General features: G+C 42.7%; 1 protein-coding gene across 2 annotated transcripts in view; it reads left to right on the top strand.

Annotated features, from left to right (window-relative positions):
• The window catches only part of UGGT2 (UDP-glucose glycoprotein glucosyltransferase 2), a 135,634-nt gene that overhangs the window by 63,074 nt on the left and 47,196 nt on the right, over window positions 1-25,364 (top strand). The window contains exons 16-21 of one of the 2 annotated variants that reach the window (XM_077343894.1): window positions 4,856-4,987; window positions 6,962-7,123; window positions 9,429-9,552; window positions 9,641-9,739; window positions 20,945-21,039; window positions 21,730-21,936. In XM_077343894.1, coding sequence (XP_077200009.1) covers window positions 4,856-4,987; window positions 6,962-7,123; window positions 9,429-9,552; window positions 9,641-9,739; window positions 20,945-21,039; window positions 21,730-21,936 — 819 coding nt within the window. The remainder of the gene's footprint in view (window positions 1-4,855; window positions 4,988-6,961; window positions 7,124-9,428; window positions 9,553-9,640; window positions 9,740-20,944; window positions 21,040-21,729; window positions 21,937-25,364) is intronic. The other variant, XM_077343895.1, reaches the window with a different exon arrangement.

The following is a 25,364-nucleotide window of genomic DNA, read 5'->3' as shown; positions in this document are numbered from 1 at the left end:
ATAGATGGATTTACTGGATTTATATCCTACCTCTCACAACATTGTCACCTCAAGGCGGCCAATTAAAGCCATAACAATTTCCTCATAAAACCCCATTAAAACAATGGCAGTACACATTGTTGTTGTTATGTGCGAAGTCGTGTCCGACCCATCGCAAACCCATGGACAATGATCCTCCAGGCCTTCCTGTCCTCTACCATTCCCCGGAGTCCATTTAAGTTTGCACCTACTGCTTCAGTGACTCCATCCAGCCACCTCATTCTCTGTCATCCCCTTCTTCTTTTGACCTCGATCGCTCCCAGCATTAGGCTCTTCTCCAGGGAGTCCTTCCTTCTCATGAGGTGGCCAAAGTATTTGAGTTTCATCTACAAGATCTGGCCTTCTAAAGAGCAGTCAGGGTTGATCTCCTCTAGGACTGACCGGTTTGTTCGCCTTGCAGTCCAAGGGACTCGCAAGAGTCTTCTCCAGCACCAGAGTTCAAAAGCCTCAATTCTTTGACGCTCAGCCTTCCTTATGGTCCAACTTTCACAGCCATACATTGCAACTGGGAATACCATAGCCTTGACTAAACGCACTTTTGTTGGCAGGGTGATGTCTCTGCTTTTTAGGATGCTGTCTAGATTTGCCATAGCTTTCCTCCCCAGGAGCAAGCGTCTTTTAATTTCTTTGCTGCAGTCCCCATCTGCAGTGATCTTGGAGCCCAGGAAAATAAAATCTGTCACTATCTCCATTTCTTCCCCATCTATTTGCCAGGAATTGAGAGGGCCGGATGCCATGATCTTTGTTTTCTTGATGTTGAGTTTCAAGCCAACTTTTGCACTCTCCTCCTTCACCCGCATCAACAGGCTCTTTAGTTCCTCTTCACTTTCTGCCATTAGAGTGGTAGCATCTGCATATCTGAGGTTGTTGATATTTCTCCCTGCAATCTTGATCCCAATTTGTGACTCCTCTAATCCCGCATTTCTCATGATGTGCTCTGCATACAAGTTAAATAGGCAAGGCGACAGTATACAGCCTTGCCGAACTCCTTTCTCAATTTTGAACCAGTCAGTGATTCCATGTTCAGTTCTCACTGTTGCTTCTTGACCTGCATATAAATTTCTCAAGAGACAAATAAGATTCCCATCTCTTTAAGAACTTGCCACAATTTGTTGTGCTCCACACAATCAAAGGCTTTAGCATAGTCAATGAAGCAGAAGTAGACGTTCTTCTGGTACTCCCTAGCTTTCTCCATGATCCAGCATATGTTGGCAATTTGATCTCTAGTTCCTCTGCCTCTTCGAAATCCTGCCTGTACTTCTGGAAGTTCTCGGTCCACATATTGCTGGAGCCTAGCTTGTAGGATTTTGAGCATAACTTTGCTAGCTTGAGAAATTAGTGCAATGGTGCGGTAGTTTGAACATTCTTTGGCATTGCCCTTCTTTGGGATTGGAATGTAAACTGACCTTTTCCAATCCTGTGGCCATTGTTGAGTTTTCCAAATTTGCTGGCATATTGAGTGTAGCACTTTTACTGCAGCGTCCTTTAAGATTTTGAATAGTTCAACTGGAATGCTGTCACCACCAATAGCTTTATTGTTGCTCAGACTTCCTAAGGCCCATTTGACTTCACATTCCAGGATGTCTGGCTCCAGGTCAGTAACTACCCCACCGTGGTCATCAGGGATGTTAAGCTCGCTCTTGTATAGTTGTTCTGTATAATTTTGCCACCTTTGTTTAATCTCTTCTGCTTCTGTGAGGTCCCTACCATTTTGGTCCCTTATCATACCCAACTTTGCATGAAACGTTCTCTTCATATCTCCAATTTTCTTGAAAAGATCTCTGGTCCTCCCCATTCTATTGTTTTCTTCTATTTGTTTGCACTGTTCATTTAAGAAGGCATTCTTATCTCTTCTAGCTTTTCTCTGGAATTCTGCATTCAGTTGGGTGTATCTTTCTCTTTCTCCCTTGCCTTTCACTTCCCTTCTCTCCTTAACTATTTGTAAAGCTTCCTCAGACAGCCATTTTGATTTCTTGCATTTCTTTTTCTTTGGGATGGTTTTAGTTGCTACCTCTTGTACAATGTTGCAAACCCCCGTCCATAGTTCTTCAGGCACTCTGGCTATCTGATCTAATTCCTTAAATCTATTTGTCATCTCTACTGTGTATTCGTCGGGGATATGATTTAGTTCATACCTGAGTGGCCTAGTGCTTTTCCCTACTTTCTTCAATTTAAGCCTAAATTTTGCAACAAGAAGCTCATGATCTGAACCACAATCAGCTCCTGGTCTTGTTTTTATTGACTGGATAGAACCTTTCCATCTTTGGCTGCAGAGCACATAGTCAATCTGATTTCTGTGTTGACCATCTGGTGATGTCCATGTGTAGAGTCGTCTCTTGGGTTGTTGGAAAAGAGTGTTTGCTATGACCATTGTATTCTCTTGACAAAATTCTACCAGCCTGTGCCCTGCTTCATTTTGTACTCCAAGGCCAAACTTGCCTGTTATCCCGGTTATCTTTTGGCTTCCTACTTTAGCATTCCAATCCCCCATGATGATAAGCACATCATTTTTTGGCGTTGCTTCTAGAAGGTGTTGTAGGGCTTCATAGAACTGATCAACTTCATCCTCTTCAGCAGCAGTGGTTGGGGCATAGACCTGGATCACTGTGATGTTGAATGGTTTGCCTTGGATTCGAACTGAGATCATTCTGTCATTTTGGGGATTGTATCCCAAGACTGCTTTTCCTACTCTCTTATTGATTATGAAGGCTACTCCATTTCTTCTTGTCCACAGTAGTATACCTGATGGTCATCTGAATTAAATTCACCCATTCCTGTCCATTTTAGTTCACTGATTCCTAAAATGTCGATGTTCAGTCTTGTCATTTCTTGTTTGACAACGTCCAGCTTACCTTGATTCATGGATCTGACGTTCCAGGTTCCTATGGAATAAAAATCTTTACAGCATCGGACTGTCTTTTCGCCACCAGTTACTTCCACAACTGAGCGTCCTTTCGGCTTTAGCCCAGTCGCTTCATTCATTCTGGCGCTACTCGTACTAGCCGTCTGCTCATCCCCAGTAGCATATTGGACACCTTCCGACCTGAGGGGCTCATCTTCCGGCGTCATATCGTTATGCCTATTGGAACTGTCCATAGAGTTTTCATGGCAAAGATACTGGAGTGGTTTGCCATTTCCTTCTCCAGTGGATCACCTTTTGTCAGAGCTCTCAGCTATGACCTGTCCGTCTTGGGTGGCCCTGCACGGTATAGCTCATAGCTTCACTGAACTACGCAAGCCCCCTTGCCACAACAAGGCAGCGATCCTTGAAGGGGGGGCAGGACACATAAGAACCCACAAGATGGTGGAACAAACTATCACTCAACATAATTTACTAAGTCCAGCCAGACAATCAGCATTAGATGCTATATATTACAGGGATGCTCAGCTATATATATAAAAAATTAACTCCCACCCTTTCAGGAAACCCTTCCATCAAGAAATCCCAGGGTTTCAGAAATTCTGGTTGAGAAGGCCTGCCTTAGTGCCTTGCTTATTAACTTCCTGGAGACCTCTCTGGTTACTGTGTGAAACAGAATGCTGGTCTAGATGAACCTGGGTCTGAGATAGCGGAACTGTTCTTACATTCAGGCAGTATAGCCCAGTGGTTCCCCCTGACCCCCAACCCAGGGTAATATGCTCAAGTCTCAAGATGCAAGCTCCTAAGGAGAATAGGTAAAGGTATCCCCTGTGCAAGCACTGGGTCATGTCTGACCCTTGGGGTGATGCCCTCTAGCATTTTCATGGCAGACTCAATACGGGGTGGCCTTGCCAGTGCTTTCCCCAGTCATTACCATGTACCCCCCAGCAAGCAAGCTGGGTGCTCATTTTACCAACCTCGGAAGGATGGAAGGCTGAGTCAACCTTGAGCCGGCTGCTGGGATCGAACTCCCAGCCTCATGGTCAGAGCTTCAGAGAGGATGTCGGCTGCCTTACCACCCTGTGCCACAAGAGGCTCATCCTAAGGAGAATACTCGTAGAGTAATGGAAGTGAACATTTCTACGCTGTGTCAGACTCTTTATTCATTTATAATTATAATTTAATTTATACACACCCCTTTCCAGTGATGCCATAACGATGAAGGAATTCAGAATGCTTAAACAGGGATGAAAACAAATCCTTCTGGGCCCAGCCAGCCCAAAATGAAACAATATTTCTTGAATCCTTTACAGCTCTTTCTCAAAGCCAGCCCGAGTTCCTTTTCCTGCAAAGCTATCGCAAGGGGGTTGGTTCCAGAGTTGTGTGCCAATTTTCAGGCCAAATTTATTAACGGCTAATTTATATCTCTGAGATTTTTTTTATGTCCCCCACTTGCCAAATTAAATAGCTCCACTCAGCCAGCTAAGAGATTTCTAAAATGAGTCCGTATCTGGCAATCCGCTCATATTTCTAGCCTTCTGCTATGGAATAGTTGACATGACAGTTTTATTGTGTAAATATCTGTCTTGGTTGCTTGACCCAGTTCATAGTTGGGTACTGGAAGGAAGTTGGGTAAATGCACATAATTATGTAGAAAATGAATATAGCTTTCATTCACTGCCTCCCTGCCCAATACCTTTCTTTTCTGTTAATGCATAGAAATGCACACGGTATTAATTTAAGATTGAGAACAGTTCACTGAAGTTTAATTGACTAAAGGTATTAAAGTTTCCTGGCTACTGATGGTAGCTGGGTAATAAACTAAACTGAATAGATCTGTGATTGGGTACCAGAAACTCACTTGCAGAGTTGGATGGTAAAGATTTAATGTAATGGGACTATTTCAATGGATTACTTTTCCTCTTTCTTTCGTGCGCTCTCTTTCCTTTTAATCAGATGTACCACGAAGTAAAAGACGGAGATGTCCTCTCAGTGGAGGTTGTGAAGCGTGTTCTTCGCAGGGAATTCCCTTATGCCGACATGCAAGACATCCTGGGTGTCCATTCGGACTATGACGAGAACAGAATGGTATGAACGGGGGCCATTGCATGATAAAGGAGAGAAGGTCTTTTAAACCAGTGGTCCCCAACCTTTTTATCACCGGGGACCGGTCAATGCTTGACAATTTTACTGAGGCCCAGGGGAGTAGACTTTTGCCGAGGGACATCGCTGCCACCACCTGAGTCTCTGCTCCACTTGCTTTCCCGCTGGTGCCCCCGACTTCCCGCTGCCCACTGGGGGGCACTGCCAGCAGCAGCTGCGCAGTGCCATGCCAAGGGGGAGCCCTAGCCATGGCGGCCGCTGGAGAGCACCAAAGGTGAGCAGCAGCCAGGGAGGAGGATAAGGAGGAGCCCCGGCCCGGTACCAACTGATCCACGGACCGGCACCGGTCCCCGGACCGGGGGTTGGGGATCACTGTTTTAAACATCTCGCTTTTCTGTAACCGCTGACTCTTGAAGTGAAGGCCCACAAGATTGGGTGTTGGGAATTTTGCCCAACTGGCCCAGAGACAGTTTCTTCTGTCACCCAGCCCACACTAGTCTTCTATGACCGTTATGCTGTGATGTCTGTTCAAGCCAGGGTTGGGCGCTTCGGGGTGCCTCGGCCGCTTTGGCAATTGCCGAAGCGGCCGAAGCGCCCAACCCTAATTCAAGCCCATGGGCTGCAAGTAGCCGCCACCCCATGCCAGTGTGGTATTTTTAGAAAGAGAAAAGAGTGTCTAGGAGCACCCTAAAAAGATTTTAAAAATTGTGGCAAGGGATGAACTGTCGAGGGTTGCTGCTTGCTTGTTCAGACACAGCTGTATCTGAAGAGTGAACAGTGACTCACAGAAGCTCATCCCCTGCCACAATTTTTGTTAGTCTTTAAGGTGCTCCTAGACTCTTGCTGTTTTCTGCTGCTCTTTTCTGCTGCTACAGACAAACTAACATGGCTGCTTACCTTGATCTTTAGAAAGAGAGTTATGTATCACACCGCAAGATGGACAGAGTTCAAATGGGGGAGCATTAAGAATATGAAGTCCTGCTAGTTTTAGAAGCTGTATCCAGCTGGGAGCCTAGTTCAGACTCCATCCAGTTCAGTGGCTCTCAGTGGAGTACAAATCCCACACACTCCAGCATGAACAGCCCCCCCCCCCCATGTGGTGAGTGTGTTGCAAGGGTACCTTTTCTGGCACCCACCAAGGGTTTTTAGAAAGTGAACATGGTTACATGGAGCTTTTGCTCAGCAGAGCTTCTGATTGACGATTGAAGATTTGATCAGCTGGGCAAGTTTTAAAAATGTTGCTTTGGCAGCCATTTTGTCTCAGAACTGCAAAGCCTCAAAAAGGGTGGGGACCCCTGCTCAGGAACACAATTTCCTGTTATGGAAGAAGTCCAGCAAATGATCTACTGTCCCAAACCAGTTGTCCTACCACAGATGACCATCTCCTGCTCTGAAAGTTAAGTGGGGGTATTCTGCTTGAAAAGGAAATTAGAAAAACTGCTGAGGAGGAGGTCTTTTTTTGAGTAAACGAGAGAAGCTCCTGTAAAGAAACGAGTGAAAATCAAGAAGAGCTTAGAAGGGAGCCCATCCGTAATCAAAGCATTGGCAAAGGGGCCAATTTTTTTGTCCTGTCATGGACGTAGAACTGCAAATTCCGGACAGTGAAGGGACACGTTCTGCTTCCCTATCGCATGGCGCTCATGACGACACATGTTCTCATATGCGCATCTTCACAGTGGGAGTGCAGCTTTTCGGCTAAAAACAAGATTGTCGACCCAAATAGCCTTTGTAAATTCACAACAATTCCTATCCATTGCGTATGTGGCCTCCCGAGGCTGGTATTTTGTTTTCTGTTTTGCTTTCTGGGAAGCGGCACAAGAACAATACATCCTACCCCACCCCCTTCCAGCAAGCAGTGCATGGATGTTTTTGTTCGTTGTCTGTTGGTATTTAATAATGATTTCTTTCCCCCGGAGTCAGCTGCATTCCGTGTAACGGTGACATCCCTGATCTCTTTAGGCAGGGGCAGCATTTTATCAGAAGACTGGCTTGGGTCCGTTGCCTCAAGCTCTCTTTAATGGTGTGCCCTTTAATAGAAAAGAGATGAATGTTGCCGAGCTCGAGACCTCTCTGCAGAAGATCATGGACGCCACGGAGTCCTTCCAGCAGGCAGTGTTCATGGTGTGTTTAGCATTATTGAGATGTGTATATATATGTATGTATGTATATATTAAGACTGTGCAGTGGAAATATTGGGCGGCAGATCGCTTCAGTTGTGCTTCTGCGCTACATCTTTTTGTAACGAGGTGGCTTGGAATTAATGTTCTGAGAACCTTAAATGGCATCATTACTTTAATTTGCAGTCATGATTTTGAAACCTAATATATAATGATTATCCATGCCTTAGAATTTAACTAAGCGCTTGTTAATCCTCGAGGCTCTTGGAGTCTCTGAATTGAGGAGAAATATCAGTAAGAAAACATGGACCGGAAAAGAGTTCTCCCCCCCCCCCCCGTCCCCGTTCTTTTCTGTTTTCTAACCTTTTTCTGCTGAAGAGTCTCCTAATTTATTAATAGAGATACGGCAGCCCTAATACCCCAGACTAGCCTGATCTCGTTACGGCTTGGAAGCTAAGCAGAGTAGACAATAACCCGTACCTGGGTGGGAGACTGGGGCTGCTATGCGAGGGTAACCAGTGGTAAAGCTTTTCTGCCCAGGTAACTTCATTGCATTGCCCTGAGTTGGCTGCAACTTGGCCACACACTTTTCCTTCTTTTAAATCTTTAAAGTATATATAGGGGAAATACTGTTCAGATCTACCCCCATCACTGAAGTTGGTGGGATGCCACAAAGGCATGCTGGCACCGGTTGGCCCTTCGACAGCCTTAGAGAACCAGCATGGTGTAAATCTCAATGTTGGAGTCTGTAGAAGCTGCTTGGAATGCTCTGTGTTTAAGTTTGCACAGGGGACTTGTGCAAAATTGTTTTCCACTCTTCCACTTCTGCATGGACTATAGTGCATAAAGACATTTTCTGATGGATCCAAGCCTCTGATTCTTATGCCCACAATGACTTGCTCCATTGCTTGGCTGTGGAGTCAATTACCATCAAGCACTCCTGTGAAATCTTCACCCTTCATCTCCGCAGCCTCTTCCTCACTAGGAAATCCACAGCCTCCTGCTGCCTTTGGGTGGAATTGGACCCTTCCCCCTCTTGGGTGACCCCTCCCTCAGGCTTTGAAATGGGCTGACCCTCCCCCTCCTGGCTCACCTTCTCCTGAAGTAACCTTGAGCCCCTTTCTTCTCCCGGCCGGTGGAGAACTGGTGTCTGAAGAGATGCTTCCTCTCCATTCCTAGGGTTTGTCTGCAGGATGCCACATTTACCGAATACTGGCCACCAAGGAGATCTCAGCCAAGTATCACAGGGTGGGACTTGTTTGCTGTGAGGGCTACCAGCCGTCTGTATTCCACAGGCATCTGTGCCACAAGAACAGCCATGGCAAGACAACATAGCTGAGTAGCGGAGGAAGTCATTGTGGGCATAAGAATCAGAAGCTTGGATCCACCAGAAAACCTGTTTGCACGCTATTCCTTGCACAAGTGGAAGACTGGGAAACCATTTTGTATAAGCCCCCCTGTGGTTAGTCAAATGTAGAGTATTGCAAGCCATTTTTGCTTTTGCAAGACATGGAGAAAAAAGCCTTTGGGCGCTCTAAAATATGCAACACAAAGTACTTTCCTTTCTCTGTGGACCTTCCGTAAGGCTATTTACATTGCTGTTTGCACAGCCCAAGCCAGTATTTGCAGCTAGACAGTCAAGGCTCATCTTGCCAAGGCCAAGCCTAACCTTGGATTATTAACACACTTGCCAGGTCAGGAGAAGACAATAGCATGAGTGGAGGGAAACTCTCAGAAGCCATCTTGGTGTAATGGTTAAGAGTGACGCCCTCTAATCTACAAAGCCAGGTTTGAGCCCCCCTTCTTCCCCATGTGGCCAGCTGGGTGACCTTGGGCCATGACAATTATCTCAGAGCTCTCTCAGCCCCACCTACCTCACAGGGTGTCTGTTGTGGGAAGAGGAAGAGATGATGATTATAAGCCACTTTGAAACACACGGGGCCTGCTGGGTGACCTTGGACCAGTAACAGTTCTCTCAGAGCTCTCTTAGGTTCACCTACATCACAGGGTGTCTGTTGTGGAGAGAGGAAGGGAAAGGTGTTTGTAAGCCACTTTGAGACTCTTTCAGGTGGTAAAAAGTGGGGTTCAAAAAACCAGCTCTGCTTCTTCAGGAGCTTGAGAGGACATATCCTATGGAACTTTCCAACCTGTAGTTCCTGGGCAGCAGAGTGGACCGCTGTAGGCTCCTGGCTCTGGCTGCTCTTGACGTACTCTGGGCCAGAGCCTCATGGGCACTCAGAGCATTGGCCCTTTTCTGATCTAAAACTGCTACAGAAATCAGAGCAAAATTTCTATCGCTCTCCTTCCAGGGCCAGCTGAATGATCACAAAGATGCAGTCGACTTCATAATCGAACAGCAAAATATTGTTCCCCATATAAATGAGAAAATTCTTCATACTGAAAAAAGATACCTGAACTTTATAGCTTCACCAGGTAAACCTTCCTGCTCTCTTTCCCCTTCCTCTGCTTTTGCGCATCATTCTGTTTGATCTTTGACAGTGTCTCATTTTAATGTTTGCAGTTCCTGTAGATATGGAAGACTACTCAACTTTTTCTTTTTTGGATTCTCAAGATAAAACTGTGGTTCTTTCAGAAAATATGAACTATGTCACACGGAAAGGTATGTTTGTTTTATTAAATTGCTAAAATACAGATTGCTGTACCTGAACTCTTGCATTCGTTATAGTCGCTCCTGAACTCTTGCATCTGTTGTAGACGCTTAAGACGTAACCACAGCTTTTAAGAAGCAAAACAAGGAAAGTAACAACATTGTTTATAAATCACTTCAATACATGTTCCAAAAATAATGTCTTAATTCCAATTAGTAGACATATGGAGAATGAGACATCCTATGCTGCCCTAGCTGGCCACACGCCTGGGCTGCAGAGCCTAGCTGGAGTCCACACCAAATCAAAGTCAAAGTCCAGTCCAAGTTGTTAGGAATCAAAGCAAGTAGAGTTAAGGGCGAGGGAAAGCCAAGGTCAGAGTCCAGATAAACATATATTTACAAAGCCAGTCCAGTTATCAGGTGCGTAGTCAAAAGCCGTTTGCCAGGAGTTAGAAGTTCTCAGACCAAGGAATCCAAGCCGGACAGGAGGGTTTCTGCATAGATTGCACCTATGCCGAAGAGCTGCTGCTGTCTCACCTAAAAGCAGCCCAGCTAATTGGCTGCACTGGGGGGATGACTCACTCATCCTCCCCAGGAGCTATCCCAGCTGGGCCCCATCTACTTTGGCTCCTTCGGCGTTCAGCAAACACCACCTTTCTGCTTCCTCTGAGTCGTTCTGGCGAGCTGAAGGCATCTGCGGCTGCAACAAAGATGCCTCTTGGGAAGAGCCTGGCTGACTTGTGCTGCTTTCCCTGCTGCACATTCAGAGGCCCCTCTCTCTTCTGCCAGAGCTGGCTCAGCTGCAGGCCCTGGTTGCTGTGGCAACTCCTGGGAGATAGGAGGTGGCAGTGGGGGCATGTCACCTCCTTTGGAGAAAGAGTATGCCTGTCTTTCACAAGTTCATGAAACATATTCCAGGATTGGTTTAGTTCTGAATTCTAAACCATTATTAGTAAACATTTAGTAAACATAACTGAAGATACTTCAATAGGCAGTTTTATTTACGAAGATCATGCCCCAATATATTTAGTGTTAACTTACCAAGATATAAGCAAAAAATCCTGGCACGAATAAAGAAATTCTGAAAAATTGTTAGACTAAAGAAAAACTTTAAATCTTTATAAGATTTAAAGATTTAAAAACTTTAAATCTTTTTATAATCAATACCTGCCCTGAAAGCTCCTCATTTCATACTGGGAGGCTGCCAAAGCATACTTTAGAGGATTAGCTATAAGCTCTACATCTTTCCTCAATGAAATGAGAGAGAGAGATGGAGAATGATTGTCTTCACAAAAATTATTTTTTGGAAAAACAATAAGGAAAATCCCAAAGACAGCTATTTGAAGGCAATTAAAGAATAAAAGAAGAATTTGGAGTAGATTGATACAGTCTCTATACATAAAAATGCTCTGTACTAAAGATTTTTTAAGTCCGGTGATAAATCAGGTAGGCTATTAGCAGCAAGGATAAGGAATAAACAAGCAAAGGGAAACAATTACAGAAATAAAAAGGAAGGATGGTATAATGATATCAAAGATTAGTTCAATCATAAATGTCTTTGCAGAATATTTTCAAGATTTATATAAATCTAATAACCCGGATGGTAATAGAATCTATTTTTTAAAAATACTCTCAGGATTCCAAAATTAATAGAAGATGACAGGAAATGTCTAGATCAAAGAATAAACTTACAGGAAGTGGTTGACACCATAAAAATATTAAATTAAATAAATCACCAAGACCAGGTGGCTTACCCCCAGAATTTTATAATACCTTTTCTCACCTGATAAAAATTCCTTTATTAAATATCATTAACAATATTTTTGAAGTAGGTAATTTACCCAATTCCTGGATAGAAAGCAAACTTATAATAATCCCCAAATAATCCTCTAAAGACCTTACTCTTATTAGTTAAAGGTAAAGGTAAAGGTCCCCCTTCAAGGATTGCTGCCTTGTTGTGGCAAGGGGGCTTGCGTAGTTCAGTGAAGCTATGAGCTATACCGTGCAGGGTCACCCAAGACGGACAGGTCATAGCTGAGAGCTCTGACAAAAGGTGATCCACTGGAGAAGGAAATGGCAAACCACTCCAGTATCTTTGCCATGAAAACTCTATGGACAGTTCCAATAGGCATAACGATATGACGCCGGAAGATGAGCCCCTCAGGTCGGAAGGTGTCCAATATGCTACTGGGGATGAGCAGACGGCTAGTACGAGTAGCGCCAGAATGAATGAAGCGACTGGGCCAAAGCTGAAAGGACGCTCAGTTGTGAAAGTAACTGGTGGCGAAAAGACAGTCCGATGCTGTAAAGATTTTTATTCCATAGGAACCTGGAACGTCAGATTCATGAATCAAGGTAAGCTGGACGTGGTCAAACAAGAGATGACAAGACTGAACATCGACATCTTAGGAATCAGTGAACTAAAATGGACAGGAATGGGTGAATTTAATTCAGATGACCATCAGGTATACTACTGTGGACAAGAATCTCGCAGAAGAAATGGAGTAGCCTTCATAATCAATAAGAGAGTAGGAAAAGCAGTCTTGGGATACAATCCCCAAAATGACAGAATGATCTCAGTTCGAATCCAAGGCAAACCATTCAACATCACAGTGATCCAGGTCTATGCCCCAACCACTGCTGCGGAAGAGGATGAAGTTGATCAGTTCTATGAAGCCCTACAACACCTTCTAGAAGCAACGCCAAAAAATGATGTGCTTATCATCATGGGGGATTGGAATGCTAAAGTAGGAAGCCAAAAGATAACCGGGATAACAGGCAAGTTTGGCCTTGGAGTACAAAATGAAGCAGGGCACAGGCTGGTAGAATTTTGTCAAGAGAATACAATGGTCATAGCAAACACTCTTTTCCAACAACCCAAGAGACGACTCTACACATGGACATCACCAGACGGTCAACACAGAAATCAGATTGACTATGTGCTCTGCAGCCAAAGATGGAAAAGTTCTATCCAGTCAATAAAAACAAGACCAGGAGCTGATTGTGGTTCAGATCATGAGCTTCTTGTTGCAAAATTTAGGCTTAAATTGAAGAAAGTAGGGAAAAGCACTAGGCCACTCAGGTATGAACTAAATCATATCCCCGACGAATACACAGTAGAGGTGACAAATAGATTTAAGGAATTAGATCTGATAGACAGAGTGCCTGAAGAACTATGGACTGAGGTTTGCAACATTGTACAAGAGGTAGCAACTAAAACCATCCCAAAGAAAAAGAAATGCAAGAAATCAAAATGGCTGTCTGAGGAAGCTTTACAAATAGCTAAGGAGAGAAGGGAAGTGAAAGGCAAGGGAGAAAGAGAAAGATACACCCAATTGAATGCAGAATTCCAGAGAAAAGCTAGAAGAGATAAGAATGCCTTCTTAAATGAACAGTGCAAACAAATAGAAGAAAACAATAGAATGGGGAGGACCAGAGATCTTTTCAAGAAAATTGGAGATATGAAGAGAACGTTTCATGCAAAGATGGGTATGATAAGGGACCAAAATGGTAGGGACCTCACAGAAGCAGAAGAGATTAAACAAAGGTGGCAAAATTATACAGAACAACTATACAAGAGCGAGCTTAACATCCCTGATGACCACAATGGGGTAGTTACTGACCTGGAGCCAGACATCCTGGAATGTGAAGTCAAATGGGCCTTAGGAAGTCTGAGCAACAATAAAGCTAGTGGTGGTGACAGCATTCCAGTTGAACTATTCAAAATCTTAAAGGACGATGCAGTAAAAGTGCTACACTCAATATGCCAGCAAATTTGGAAAACTCAACAATGGCCACAGGATTGGAAAAGGTCAGTTTACATTCCAATCCCAAAGAAGGGCAATGCCAAAGAATGTTCAAACTACCGCACCATTGCACTAATTTCTCATGCTAGCAAAGTTATGCTCAAAATCCTACAAGCTAGGCTCCAGCAATATGTGGACCGAGAACTTCCAGAAGTACAGGCAGGATTTCGAAGAGGCAGAGGAACTAGAGATCAAATTGCCAACATACGCTGGATCATGGAGAAAGCTAGGGAGTACCAGAAGAACGTCTACTTCTGCTTCATTGACTATGCTAAAGCCTTTGATTGTGTGGAGCACAACAAATTGTGGCAAGTTCTTAAAGAGATGGGAATACCAGAGCATCTTATTTGTCTCTTGAGAAATTTATATGCAGGTCAAGAAGCAACAGTGAGAACTGAACATGGAATCACTGACTGGTTCAAAATTGAGAAAGGAGTTCGGCAAGGCTGTATACTGTCGCCTTGCCTATTTAACTTGTATGCAGAGCACATCATGAGAAATGCAGGATTAGAGGAGTCACAGATTGGGATCAAGATTGCAGGGAGAAATATCAACAACCTCAGATATGCAGATGATACCACTCTAATGGCAGAAAGTGAAGAGGAACTAAAGAGCCTGTTGATGCGGGTGAAGGAGGAGAGTGCAAAAGTTGGCTTGAAACTCAACATCAAGAAAACAAAGATCAGGTGTGGCTAAAGATGTCGTCCTGAGAGGGTGGCAGGGCATCTGCTCTGCTATCTCTGAAGCCTGACAGGGGTCAATTGTGCAAGCAATTGGCAGAAAAGAGGAGGGGTACGCAAACCCCACCTCACCTTTCTACCCAGGAAGTTCTTGGGGCCGTCTCCAATCCTTTAGGGAGTATATCTCCCTGGATTATAGGCTGTCAGCGTTCCAGGTCCAGAGGACGACTGCCATTTTCTACCTCGGACTTTCTTTTCTTTCTTTAATCTTAAAGTATCTGCTTCAACCCTACATGATGATTTACCACAAATGAACGCTTTGAACTGAGGGGAGGACATCGGCTGAGTTCCAAAACATCATTTACTGCAAGTATCTCTCGTTTTTTTTTCTTCGTCTTTCTTCCTGCATCAAAGCCCTTTGTTTCCCCCCTCCTCTTACTCTGATCTGCCTGAAGCCACCTCGTTAAGAGGCAGGCTAATTCTCCTAACTAAGCAGAAGAAGGACTCAAATCAACTCGAATTAATTGGCAAAAGCTCTTATTGTAATTGTTTTGGTTTTCGAAGATAAGAAGATAAGAGCTGTGAATGGGAAAATCTCACGAGAACTCTGTACCTTAACTGACTTTAATACGTCACATGCCTGTGCCGGAACATTAGAGGATAAAACAGAGGACCTCTACTGGCCACTTGTAAAATTGTTTGAGGCCGGGTTTTTTTAAAGTCAAAATCATGTCTATGTTAAAAAGATTGGCTCATCTAATAGAGATACAAACCCAAGATTACAAAGTATTCTTAGATGGATTGATCAAAAATATCTCCAAGGAGATTCAAGATGGCAAGGAAGAAGTCTTCAATAGGAATGATGGATTAATAACAGTGACTGATGACAGCTTTAAACAAGGTGGAAAACCAACAGCAGAAGAGAAATCTGAAATTCATATCTTCAAGGAGATCCAAGATGCCAAGGAAGACGTCTTTAACAGGAATAATGGATCAATAACAGTGGCTGATGACAGCTCTAAACAAGGTGGAAAACCAACAGTAGAAGAGAAATCTGAAATTCTGGAGACGGAAAATGGGATGCCGGAGTTCTGCAGCCCAGATAAGGACACCCTTTTTAAAAAGACATACAGCCATCTCAAAGCAACAGTGTACAAAAATCAATCAAAAGAAATATGGATCTGCAGTGAAAGTAACCGATTTAAAGGATCTCTCTGGGGAAAAAATTGTATTGATACTGGAGTCCAGGAGGTGCAACGGCCTCAAGATTTATCGATGCATACTCTGCGGGAAAGAGTACAACTGCACTTTCTACGCCAAAGGCCTATGGGACAGAATATAATTTTACGGGAACGACAAGATGTAGCAAGCCTCGAGATGAGACCCCCTTAAGAAGACCGAAAGCTCATATTGTTTTATGTTTAATGTTATACTGTATTCTATATTTCCATTTTTATGAAAAAGGGGAAGCAGTGTCTCTTTCTCTCTTGTTTTTTTTTGTCTCTTTTCTTTTGTAGGCATATAGGTAATATAATCATTAGTGCTGAAAATGTAAAATGGGGTTCTCCCCCCTTATTTTTTCTTTCTTCTATTAGTGTATTGTCATAGGACTAAAGCCTACACTGACTTGTAGAAAATGTTTAATGTTAAGCTTTCAACTTAAATCTGAAAATATATCTGTTAGGATGGTTCTTAGAATGGGTCAAGCATAAATTGTTTTGTAGATGTATCAGAACCAAGGATAAAGAGAAGCTATAGAAGACTGAAAGCTTATATTGTTTTATGTTTAATGTTAAGCATTTAATCTAAACCTGGAAATCTTATTATTCTCTGTATTAACAACATATACTGTATTCTACATTGCTACTTTTATGAAAAAGGGGAAGCAGTGCCTTTTCTCTCTCTTGTTTCTTTTTCTTAGTAGGCATATAGGTAATATAATCGTTAGCGTTGGAAATATAAAATGGGGCTTTCCCCCCTTATTATTTTTTTTTTATTATTGGTGTATTGTTATAGGGCCAAAGCCCATATTGATCTGTAGAAAATGCAAAGCTCTCAACTTATACCTGTCAGGATGGCTCTTAGAATGGGTCAAGTATAAATGGTTTGTAGATGTATCTGTATTAAGGATAAGGAGAAATTATGAAATCCTTTTGTAATTTTTTTTCTTTGTACATCTTTAAGGCAAAGCCCTACTTTCCTCTCCCTTCATCAGGGTATTGATACAGGGCCAAAACTCATACTGTGCTATAAGAAATGTTTAATGTTAAGCATCTAACTCAAACCTAGAAATATCTGCTAGGATAGCTCTTAGATTGTATCAAGCAGTTAATGTGAGGTCTACGATCTCTCAAGTAAGTTGACTAATAATAACTTTTCTTTTGTATATCTAAACAGGCCTTTTTTTTTTTTTTAAATGTAGTGGAAATGTGGACGGCTCTTAGACTCATGGCTCTTAGAGTTTTGGGCAAAAGTTTATATCACTGTGGAGTCAATGTGGGGTCGTATATTCTCAAATGATGATTATATTTCTATCTTTATGAAAATAAAAAAAAATCATTACATAAATGTATTGCTGAAAAGTTTAATACAGTAGCAAATATATCAATTGAATAAATTGATTTAGCTCTGAAAAAAAAAAAAAAAAAGAAAACAAAGATCATGGCATCCGGCCCTCTCAATTCCTGGCAAATAGATGGGGAAGAAATGGAGATAGTGACAGATTTTATTTTCCTGGGCTCCAAGATCACTGCAGATGGGGACTGCAGCAAAGAAATTAAAAGACGCTTGCTCCTGGGGAGGAAAGCTATGGCAAATCTAGACAGCATCCTAAAAAGCAGAGACATCACCCTGCCAACAAAAGTGCGTTTAGTCAAGGCTATGGTATTCCCAGTTGCAATGTATGGCTGCGAAAGTTGGACCATAAGGAAGGCCGAGCGTCAAAGAATTGAGGCTTTTGAACTCTGGTGCTGGAGAAGACTCTTGCGAGTCCCTTGGACTGCAAGGCGAACAAACCGGTCAGTCCTAGAGGAGATCAACCCTGACTGCTCTTTAGAAGGCCAGATCCTGAAGATGAAACTCAAATACTTTGGCCACCTCATGAGAAGGAAGGACTCCCTGGAGAAGAGCCTAATGCTGGGAGTGATTGAGGGCAAAAGAAGAAGGGGACGACAGAGAATGAGGTGGCTGGATGGAGTCACTGAAGCAGTAGGTGCAAACTTAAATGGACTCCGGGGAATGGTAGAGGACAGGAAGGCCTGGAGGATCATTGTCCATGGGGTCGCGATGGGTCGGACACGACTTCGCACATAACAACAACAAAAGGTAAAGGTATCCCCTGTGCAAGCACTGGGTCATGTCTAACCCTTGGGGTGACGCCCTCTAGTGTTTATTAGTTATTAGTTATTAATGACCTATTAGTCTGCTAAATCTAGTCTATAAAATTTTGACATCAATTCTAGCTAACCACTTAAAGAAAATGATTGGTAAGTACATATCAACTGACCAGACTGGATTCATACCTGAACGTCGTATCTCTTCTAATAAAAGGAAAATCATTAACTTATTTGACATTGTGAAGAAAGAAAAAATTAGGTCCGCTTTCTTAATCCTAGATGCAGAAAAGGCCTTCGACAGTGTGGAACATTGTTTTTTGTTGGAATCCTTGGTAGTGGTAGTGGTTGGATTTAGTAATAGTTTAAGGGAATGGGCCAATATTATGAGCCAGTTTGGTATAGTGGTTAGGAGTGCGGACTTCTAATCTGGCATGCCGGGTTCGATTCTGCGCTCCCCCACATGCAGCCAGCTGGGTGACCTTGGGCTCGCCACGGCTCTGATAAAGCTGTTCTGACCAAGCAGTAATATCAGGGCTCTCTCAGCCTCACCCACCTCACAGGGTGTCTGTTGTGGGGAGAGGAAAGGGAAGGCGACTGTAAGCCGCTTTGAGCCTCCTTCGGGTAGGGAAAAGCGGCATATAAGAACCAACTCTTCTTCTCTTCTTCTTCTTCTTATATATACACAGTGTTTTGTGAAGGTGAGCATAAATGCGTACTCCTCTTCACAAATTGACAGAACTAGGGGTGTCTGTCAAAGGTGCCATCTCTTTAAAACCATTCACAATTGCAGTAAGAGATGCAGTAAGAATACAAGGTATAAAAACCAGAGGAAAACACTGTGAGATCTGGGTATATGGAGATGACATTGCAGTTTTTTAAACTGATATTGAACAATCCAGTGAAACACTGGGAAAATTGATTGCTTATTATGGGAATGTCTCCGGGTACAAATTAAACAATGAAAAATTAGAAACTATAGTTTTCAACACAAATTTAAAAGAGGTTAAAAACAACACTTGGATTGCAAGTGTGAAAAACAGCAACCAGCTAAGTATCTTGGCATTTGGTTAAATAAAAATAGTGCTGAGATGTTAAAAGTTAACATTGATCCAAGAACCAAAAATATAAGAAGGCAAATTCAGAGCTAGGATTCCTTAAAGCTTTCTTTAGTCGGTCATATAAATACAATAAAAATGATGATTTTACCAAAACTTCTTGTTCGATAATCTCTCTCTAGACATCCCAGGAAAAATAATAAATGAATGGCAGTTTTTAATAAACAAATTCATTTGGAATAAAATGAAACCTACAATAAGAATTGATAACATGCACGATATGAAAACCAACAGGGGTTAATGTACTTAATTTCCAACTTTATTATTAAGCCTCTAAATTACAGTGGATGAGTGACTGGATATCAAGTAACAGTGATATAGATGGAATTAAATTAGAACAAGTGTTTGTTAAGGTTACATTGAAGAGCTGGCCATGGGTAAAAAGAGTAAACCAGAAGAAATATTATAATAATGACAACACCATAATAAACAGCATACTTAACAGTGTGGGATCAAGCAAAAAACAAATTATCACCTGGTCTTTCTCTCCTGGCATCCATTATTATTGACATGATAGATGAAGAAAGCTTGGAATTTTCCTATCTGAGACAATACAAATTTATAAATCTCTGTGAATATAGAATACAGATTATTAAGGACCAAGTAATATCTTATGAAGATCTGGGAAAACTTTAGCTAAATTGACATTCTCACATTTCCATATTTACAGATTAGGAGTTTTTATGATGAAGTTAATTCGCAACCAGAGAAAGGTGCTGAGAAGTCTAACAATTTGAAGAACTATTGATTTTAGATGGGAATAAAATTATTTTTCAAGCTTATTCTATATTGTTGAAAACCTTTCTCAAAGCCAGGGAAAAAAATTCTAATATCTGAAAGAAAAATTGGGGGAAGAAAAATTAAGACCCATTTTTACCCAAGGCACAGCTTTCACAATGAGCCTTTCATTAAGAGAGAACCTGCTAAAGAGGGTTCATAGATGCCATCTGACACCCTTAGGGTTAGCCAAAATTCATAAAAATAATAACACCAAATGTTGGCACTGCACTGAGAAGAAGGCAGACTTCTTTCACGTGTGATGGAAATAATTTCTGGGTACAAATAGCTCAGATAATGACAGCTTGCCTAGAGATAGAAATGCCATGTAGTCCAGAGACAATGTTATTAAATTCTCTTCCTACTATTTCAGGTGAATATAGGATTATTGCTTTGCATATGATTACATCTGCCAGAGTAGTATGTGCTAGACAATGGAAGGAAAATATTACTCTTGAACTCCAAGACTGGCTATTGAAAATATGGGAAATGTATACTTTAGTTAAATTAACTGCATACCATAACAATAAAGTTATAGAGAACCTGGATTCTATCTGGTTTCAAGCAATACAAAAAATGTCGATAATATTTTAAGATGTAATTTTAGGATTTTTTAAATTATTTATTTATTTTTCTTAGGCAGAAAAACACTTGTATTGTGCACTTTTATTGTTTTTGTACATATAAAGGTACAGGTAAAGGTAAAGGTATCCCCTGTGCAAGCACCGAGTCATGTCTGACCCTTGGGGTGACGCCCTCCAGCGTTTTCTTGGCAGACTCAATACAGGGTGGTTTGCCAGTGCCTTCCCCAGTCATGACCGTTTACCCCCCAGCAAGCTGGGTACTCGTTTTACCGACCTCGGAAGGATGGAAGGTTGAGTCGACCTTGAGCCGGCTGCTGGGATCGAACTCCCAACCTCAGGGGCAGACAGCTTCAGACAGCGTTTCTGCCGCTTACCAGTCTGCGCCACAAAAGGCTCTTTTTTGTACATATAATGTCCCCTTAATAAAAACTTAAAAAAAGACAACCACAGCTATCATTAACTCAGATTTGTTGCCTTAATACTGGTTACGATTCTGTAATATCTGCCCCCTCAGCTCATAAAGAGAAAGAATAGCATGACTTGCACATGAAAAATTGTCTTCGCCATAATTTGTGTAGTTAACACAAACCACTGTTTGCAAACCCATTTTCCAAACTTGAAAAGCTCTCCAGGGATACAAAAAAGTTCTGAGAGAGAATCCCACCATGGCTTTCAGAGTACCAATGATAATGTACTGAGTGGCTTCAGTGCTTGAAGGCCTTCCTAGTACGGAGCCAGAGACTCAACCTCAAACATATCTTCTGTGTTTAGAAGTACACCCTTAGTAGCATATTTTTACAAACCGTTGTGCACGCAGTAATCCCTACTCTGGTTTACCATTTCACTTTCCCCGCTGTACTCACCTGCCTTAGCTTATTTCTCGATAAAAACTTTGACATGAGTTATGTGTTGCTTTTCAGATGAAGACGTAATATATGCCGTTACCATATGGATCGTGGCGGATTTTGACAGGCCAGATGGAAGGCAGTTGCTTTCTAATGCATTGAAGCACCTGGTCAGTTCATTACAATTCCTCTGGATTCCGAATGCTGGCAGGGGCTTCTGGGAATTGTAGTCCATGGACATCTGGAGGGCCGCAGTTTGACTCCCCCTGTACTAAACAAACTGCAACCCTGTCCCCAGAAATAAGAAGGGACAACAAGCCCCCCATCTGAAACGTTTGATGACGAAATAGCTCTTGACCCTGGCAGTAACACTCTTGTTTGTGATAAGCAGTGGAAAGAATCTTGTCAGCTGGAGCTGGGTCGGTGGAAGAAGAAGCCAGCAAAGTGGTACACGGCCCCACAAAATAAAACCAGCCAGAGAGATTTATTTGCCACAACAGCTCGTTGTTATATGTAATAGTTTGCTTGCAGAAACACACGTTGCAGAGTCAAAATTTCAGAGGGCGAAACGCTTTCCTTTGGCCTGCGTCCCTAAAAAGGAAGGCTGCAATTTAACAGATGATGCAGTCCCCTGGCAAGACCCTTCAGTTTCATGCACTTTCCCATCGCACAACATAGCGCTGTTTGTGTGCTTTGCTATCAGCAGGGAGTGGACTGAGTCGACTTGCCGAATAAATGATAATTTTAATAGAAACCTGTACTTAGGAAGTAATTCGTTCCAAGGGGGGAGAGAACATGGATGTTCTGGTTGCAAAAGAGTAAAAATAAGCAAGGGCTTACGAGTTATATTTGTCTTACAGAAAACAAGTAGCCATGTACAGTTGGGGATTGTGAATAATCCCACAGCAAAAATAACTGAAGACAACACATTGGTTGCGAGGGCGATCGTGGCAGCTTTTCTTACGCAGAAAAACACTAGTTTGAGAAGCTTTCTTGATAAGATTGTTAAAGAGGAGACAGCCAAGTCCCTGGCAAGAGGAACAAAGATCAAGAAGTTTTTTGTCCCGGTGAGTAGATATAAAATAAAATGACAGTCTCCTTTTTGACCACTCCTCTTTGCTATCTCTGGGTGCTGCACATTATGAGTGAGATTATGGTGTGTTCCTTTGAGATGCTTGCTGCCACCAGTAGTATAACAACTGTGATCTCAAATACAGTTGCATTTGTTACATCGGGCAGTTGTGAATTTGTTGATGTTTTGTTACTATAAAAAGGTAAAGGTATCCCCTGTGCAAGCACTGGGTCACGTCTGACCCTTGGGGTGATGCCCTCTAGTGTTTTCATGGCAGACTCAATACAGGGTGGTTTGCCAGTCATTACTGTTTACCCCTCAGCAAGCTGGGTACTCATTTTACCGACCTCGGAAGGATGGAAGGCTGACTCAACCTTGAGCCGGCTGCTGGGCTTGAACTCCCAGCCTCATGGGCAGAGCTTTCAGACTGCATGTCTGCTGCCTTACCACTCTGCGCCACAAGAGGCTCTTTGTTACTATGTGATATAGTTATTTCTACATAATCCCTTAAGGCAGGTTTTCTTAACCAGGGTTTTCATTAAATCCTGGGGTTTCCTGACGGCTTTGGGTCTCCAAAATTGGTGGGAGTTAATTATTTTTTATTTATATATTTTGAAATCTGTTAAACATTTATCCCCCCTTCAAGGATCGCTGCCTTGTTGTGGCAAGGGGGCTTGCGTAGTTCAGTGAAACTATGAGCTATACCGTGCAGGGGCACCCAAGACGGAGGGGTCATAGCTGAGAGCTCTGACAAAAGGTGATCCACTGGAGAAGGCAATGGCAAACCACTCCAGTATCTTTGCCATGAAAACTCTATGGACAGTTCCAATAGGCATAACGATATGACGCCGGAAGATGAGCCCCTCAGGTCGGAAGGTGTCCAATATGCTACTGGGGATGAGCAGACGGCTAGTACAAGTAGCACCAGAATGAATGAAGCGACTGGGCCAAAACCGAAAGGACGCTCAGTTGTGGAAGTAACTGGTGGCGAAAAGACAGTCCGATGCTGTAAAGATTTTTATTCCATAGGAACCTGGAACGTCAGATCCATGAATCAAGGCAAGCTGGACGTGGTCAAACAAGAAATGACAAGACTGAACATCGACATTTTAGGAATCAGTGAACTAAAATGGACAGGAATGGGTGAATTTAATTCAGATGACCATCAGGTATACTACTGTGGACAAGAATCTCGCAGAAGAAATGGAGTAGCCTTCATAATCAATAAGAGAGTAGGAAAAGCAGTCTTGGGATACAATCCCCAAAATGACAGAATGATCTCAGTTCGAATCCAAGGCAAACCATTCAACATCACAGTGATCCAGGTCTATGCCCCAACCACTGCTGCGGAAGAGGATGAAGTTGATCAGTTCTATGAAGCCCTACAACACCTTCTAGAAGCAACGCCAAAAAATGATGTGCTTATCATCATGGGGGATTGGAATGCTAAAGTAGGAAGCCAAAAGATAACCGGGATAACAGGCAAGTTTGGCCTTGGAGTACAAAATGAAGCAGGGCACAGGCTGGTAGAATTTTGTCAAGAGAATACAATGGTCATAGCAAACACTCTTTTCCAACAACCCAAGAGACGACTCTACACATGGACATCACCAGACGGTCAACACAGAAATCAGATTGACTATGTGCTCTGCAGCCAAAGATGGAAAAGTTCTATCCAGTCAATAAAAACAAGACCAGGAGCTGATTGTGGTTCAGATCATGAGCTTCTTGTTGCAAAATTTAGGCTTAAATTGAAGAAAGTAGGGAAAAGCACTAGGCCACTCAGGTATGAACTAAATCATATCCCTGAAGAATACACAGTAGAGGTGACAAATAGATTTAAGGAATTAGATCTGATAGATAGAGTGCCTGAAGAACTATGGACGGAGGTTCGCAATATTGTACAAGAGGTAGCAACTAAAACCATCCCAAAGAAAAAGAAATGCAAGAAATCAAAATGGCTGTCTGAGGAAGCTTTACAAATAGCTAAGGAGAGAAGGGAAGTGAAAGGCAAGGGAGAAAGAGAAAGATACACCCAATTGAATGCAGAATTCCAGAGAAAAGCTAGAAGAGATAAGAATGCCTTCTTAAATGAACAGTGCAAACAAATAGAAGAAATTTGGAAAACTAAACAATGGCCACATGATTGGAAAAGGTCAGTTTACATTCCAATCCCAAAGAAGGGCAATGCCAAAGAATGTTCAAACTACCGCACCATTGCACTCATTTCTCATGCTAGCAAAGTTATGCTCAAAATCCTACAAGCTAGGCTCCAGCAATATGTGGACCGAGAACTTCCAGAAGTACAGGCAGGATTTAGAAGAGGCAGAGGAACTAGAGATCAAATTGCCAACATACGCTGGATCATGGAGAAAGCTAGGGAGTACCAGAAGAACGTATACTTCTGCTTCATTGACTATGCTAAAGCCTTTGATTGTGTGGAGCACAACAAATTATGGCAAGTTCTTAAAGAGATGGGAATACCAGAGCATCTTATTTGTCTCTTGAGAAATTTATATGCAGGTCAAGAAGCAACAGTGAGAACTGAACATGGAATCACTGACTGGTTCAAAATTGAGAAAGGAGTTCGGCAAGGCTGTATACTGTCGCCTTGCCTATTTAACTTGTATGCGGAGCACATCATGAGAAATGCGGGATTAGAGGAGTCACAAATTGGGATCAAGATTGCAGGGAGAAATATCAACAACCTCAGATATGCAGATAATACCACTCTAATGGCAGAAAGTGAAGAGGAACTAAAGAGCCTGTTGATGCGGGTGAAGGAGGAGAGTGCAAAAGTTGGCTTGAAACTCAACATCAAGAAAACAAAGATCATGGCATCCGGCCCTCTCAATTCCTGGCAAATAGATGGGGAAGAAATGGAGATAGTGACAGATTTTATTTTCCTGGGCTCCAAGATCACTGCAGATGGGGACTGCAGCAAAGAAATTAAAAGACGCTTGCTCCTGGGGAGGAAAGCTATGGCAAATCTAGACAGCATCCTAAAAAGCAGAGACATCACCTTGCCAACAAAAGTGCGTTTAGTCAAGGCTATGGTATTCCCAGTTGCAATGTATGGCTGCGAAAGTTGGACCATAAGGAAGGCCGAGCGTCAAAGAATTGAGGCTTTTGAACTCTGGTGCTGGAGAAGACTCTTGCGAGTCCCTTGGACTGCAAGGCGAACAAACCGGTCAGTCCTAGAGGAGATCAGCCCTGACTGCTCTTTAGAAGGCCAGATCCTGAAGATGAAACTCAAATACTTTGGCCACCTCATGAGAAGGAAGGACTCCCTGGAGAAGAGCCTAATGCTGGGAGCGATTGAGGGCAAAAGAAGAAGGGGACGACAGAGAATGAGGTGGCTGGATGGAGTCACTGAAGCAGTAGGTGCAAGCTTAAATGGACTCCGGGGAATGGTAGAGGACA

Source organism: Paroedura picta, chromosome 6, assembly GCF_049243985.1.
Source record: "Paroedura picta isolate Pp20150507F chromosome 6, Ppicta_v3.0, whole genome shotgun sequence".
In the NCBI taxonomy this organism is placed as follows: domain Eukaryota; kingdom Metazoa; phylum Chordata; class Lepidosauria; order Squamata; family Gekkonidae; genus Paroedura; species Paroedura picta.
The sequence above is the reverse complement of the archived record's forward strand: the minus strand, read 5'-3'. Positions and strand labels throughout refer to the sequence as shown.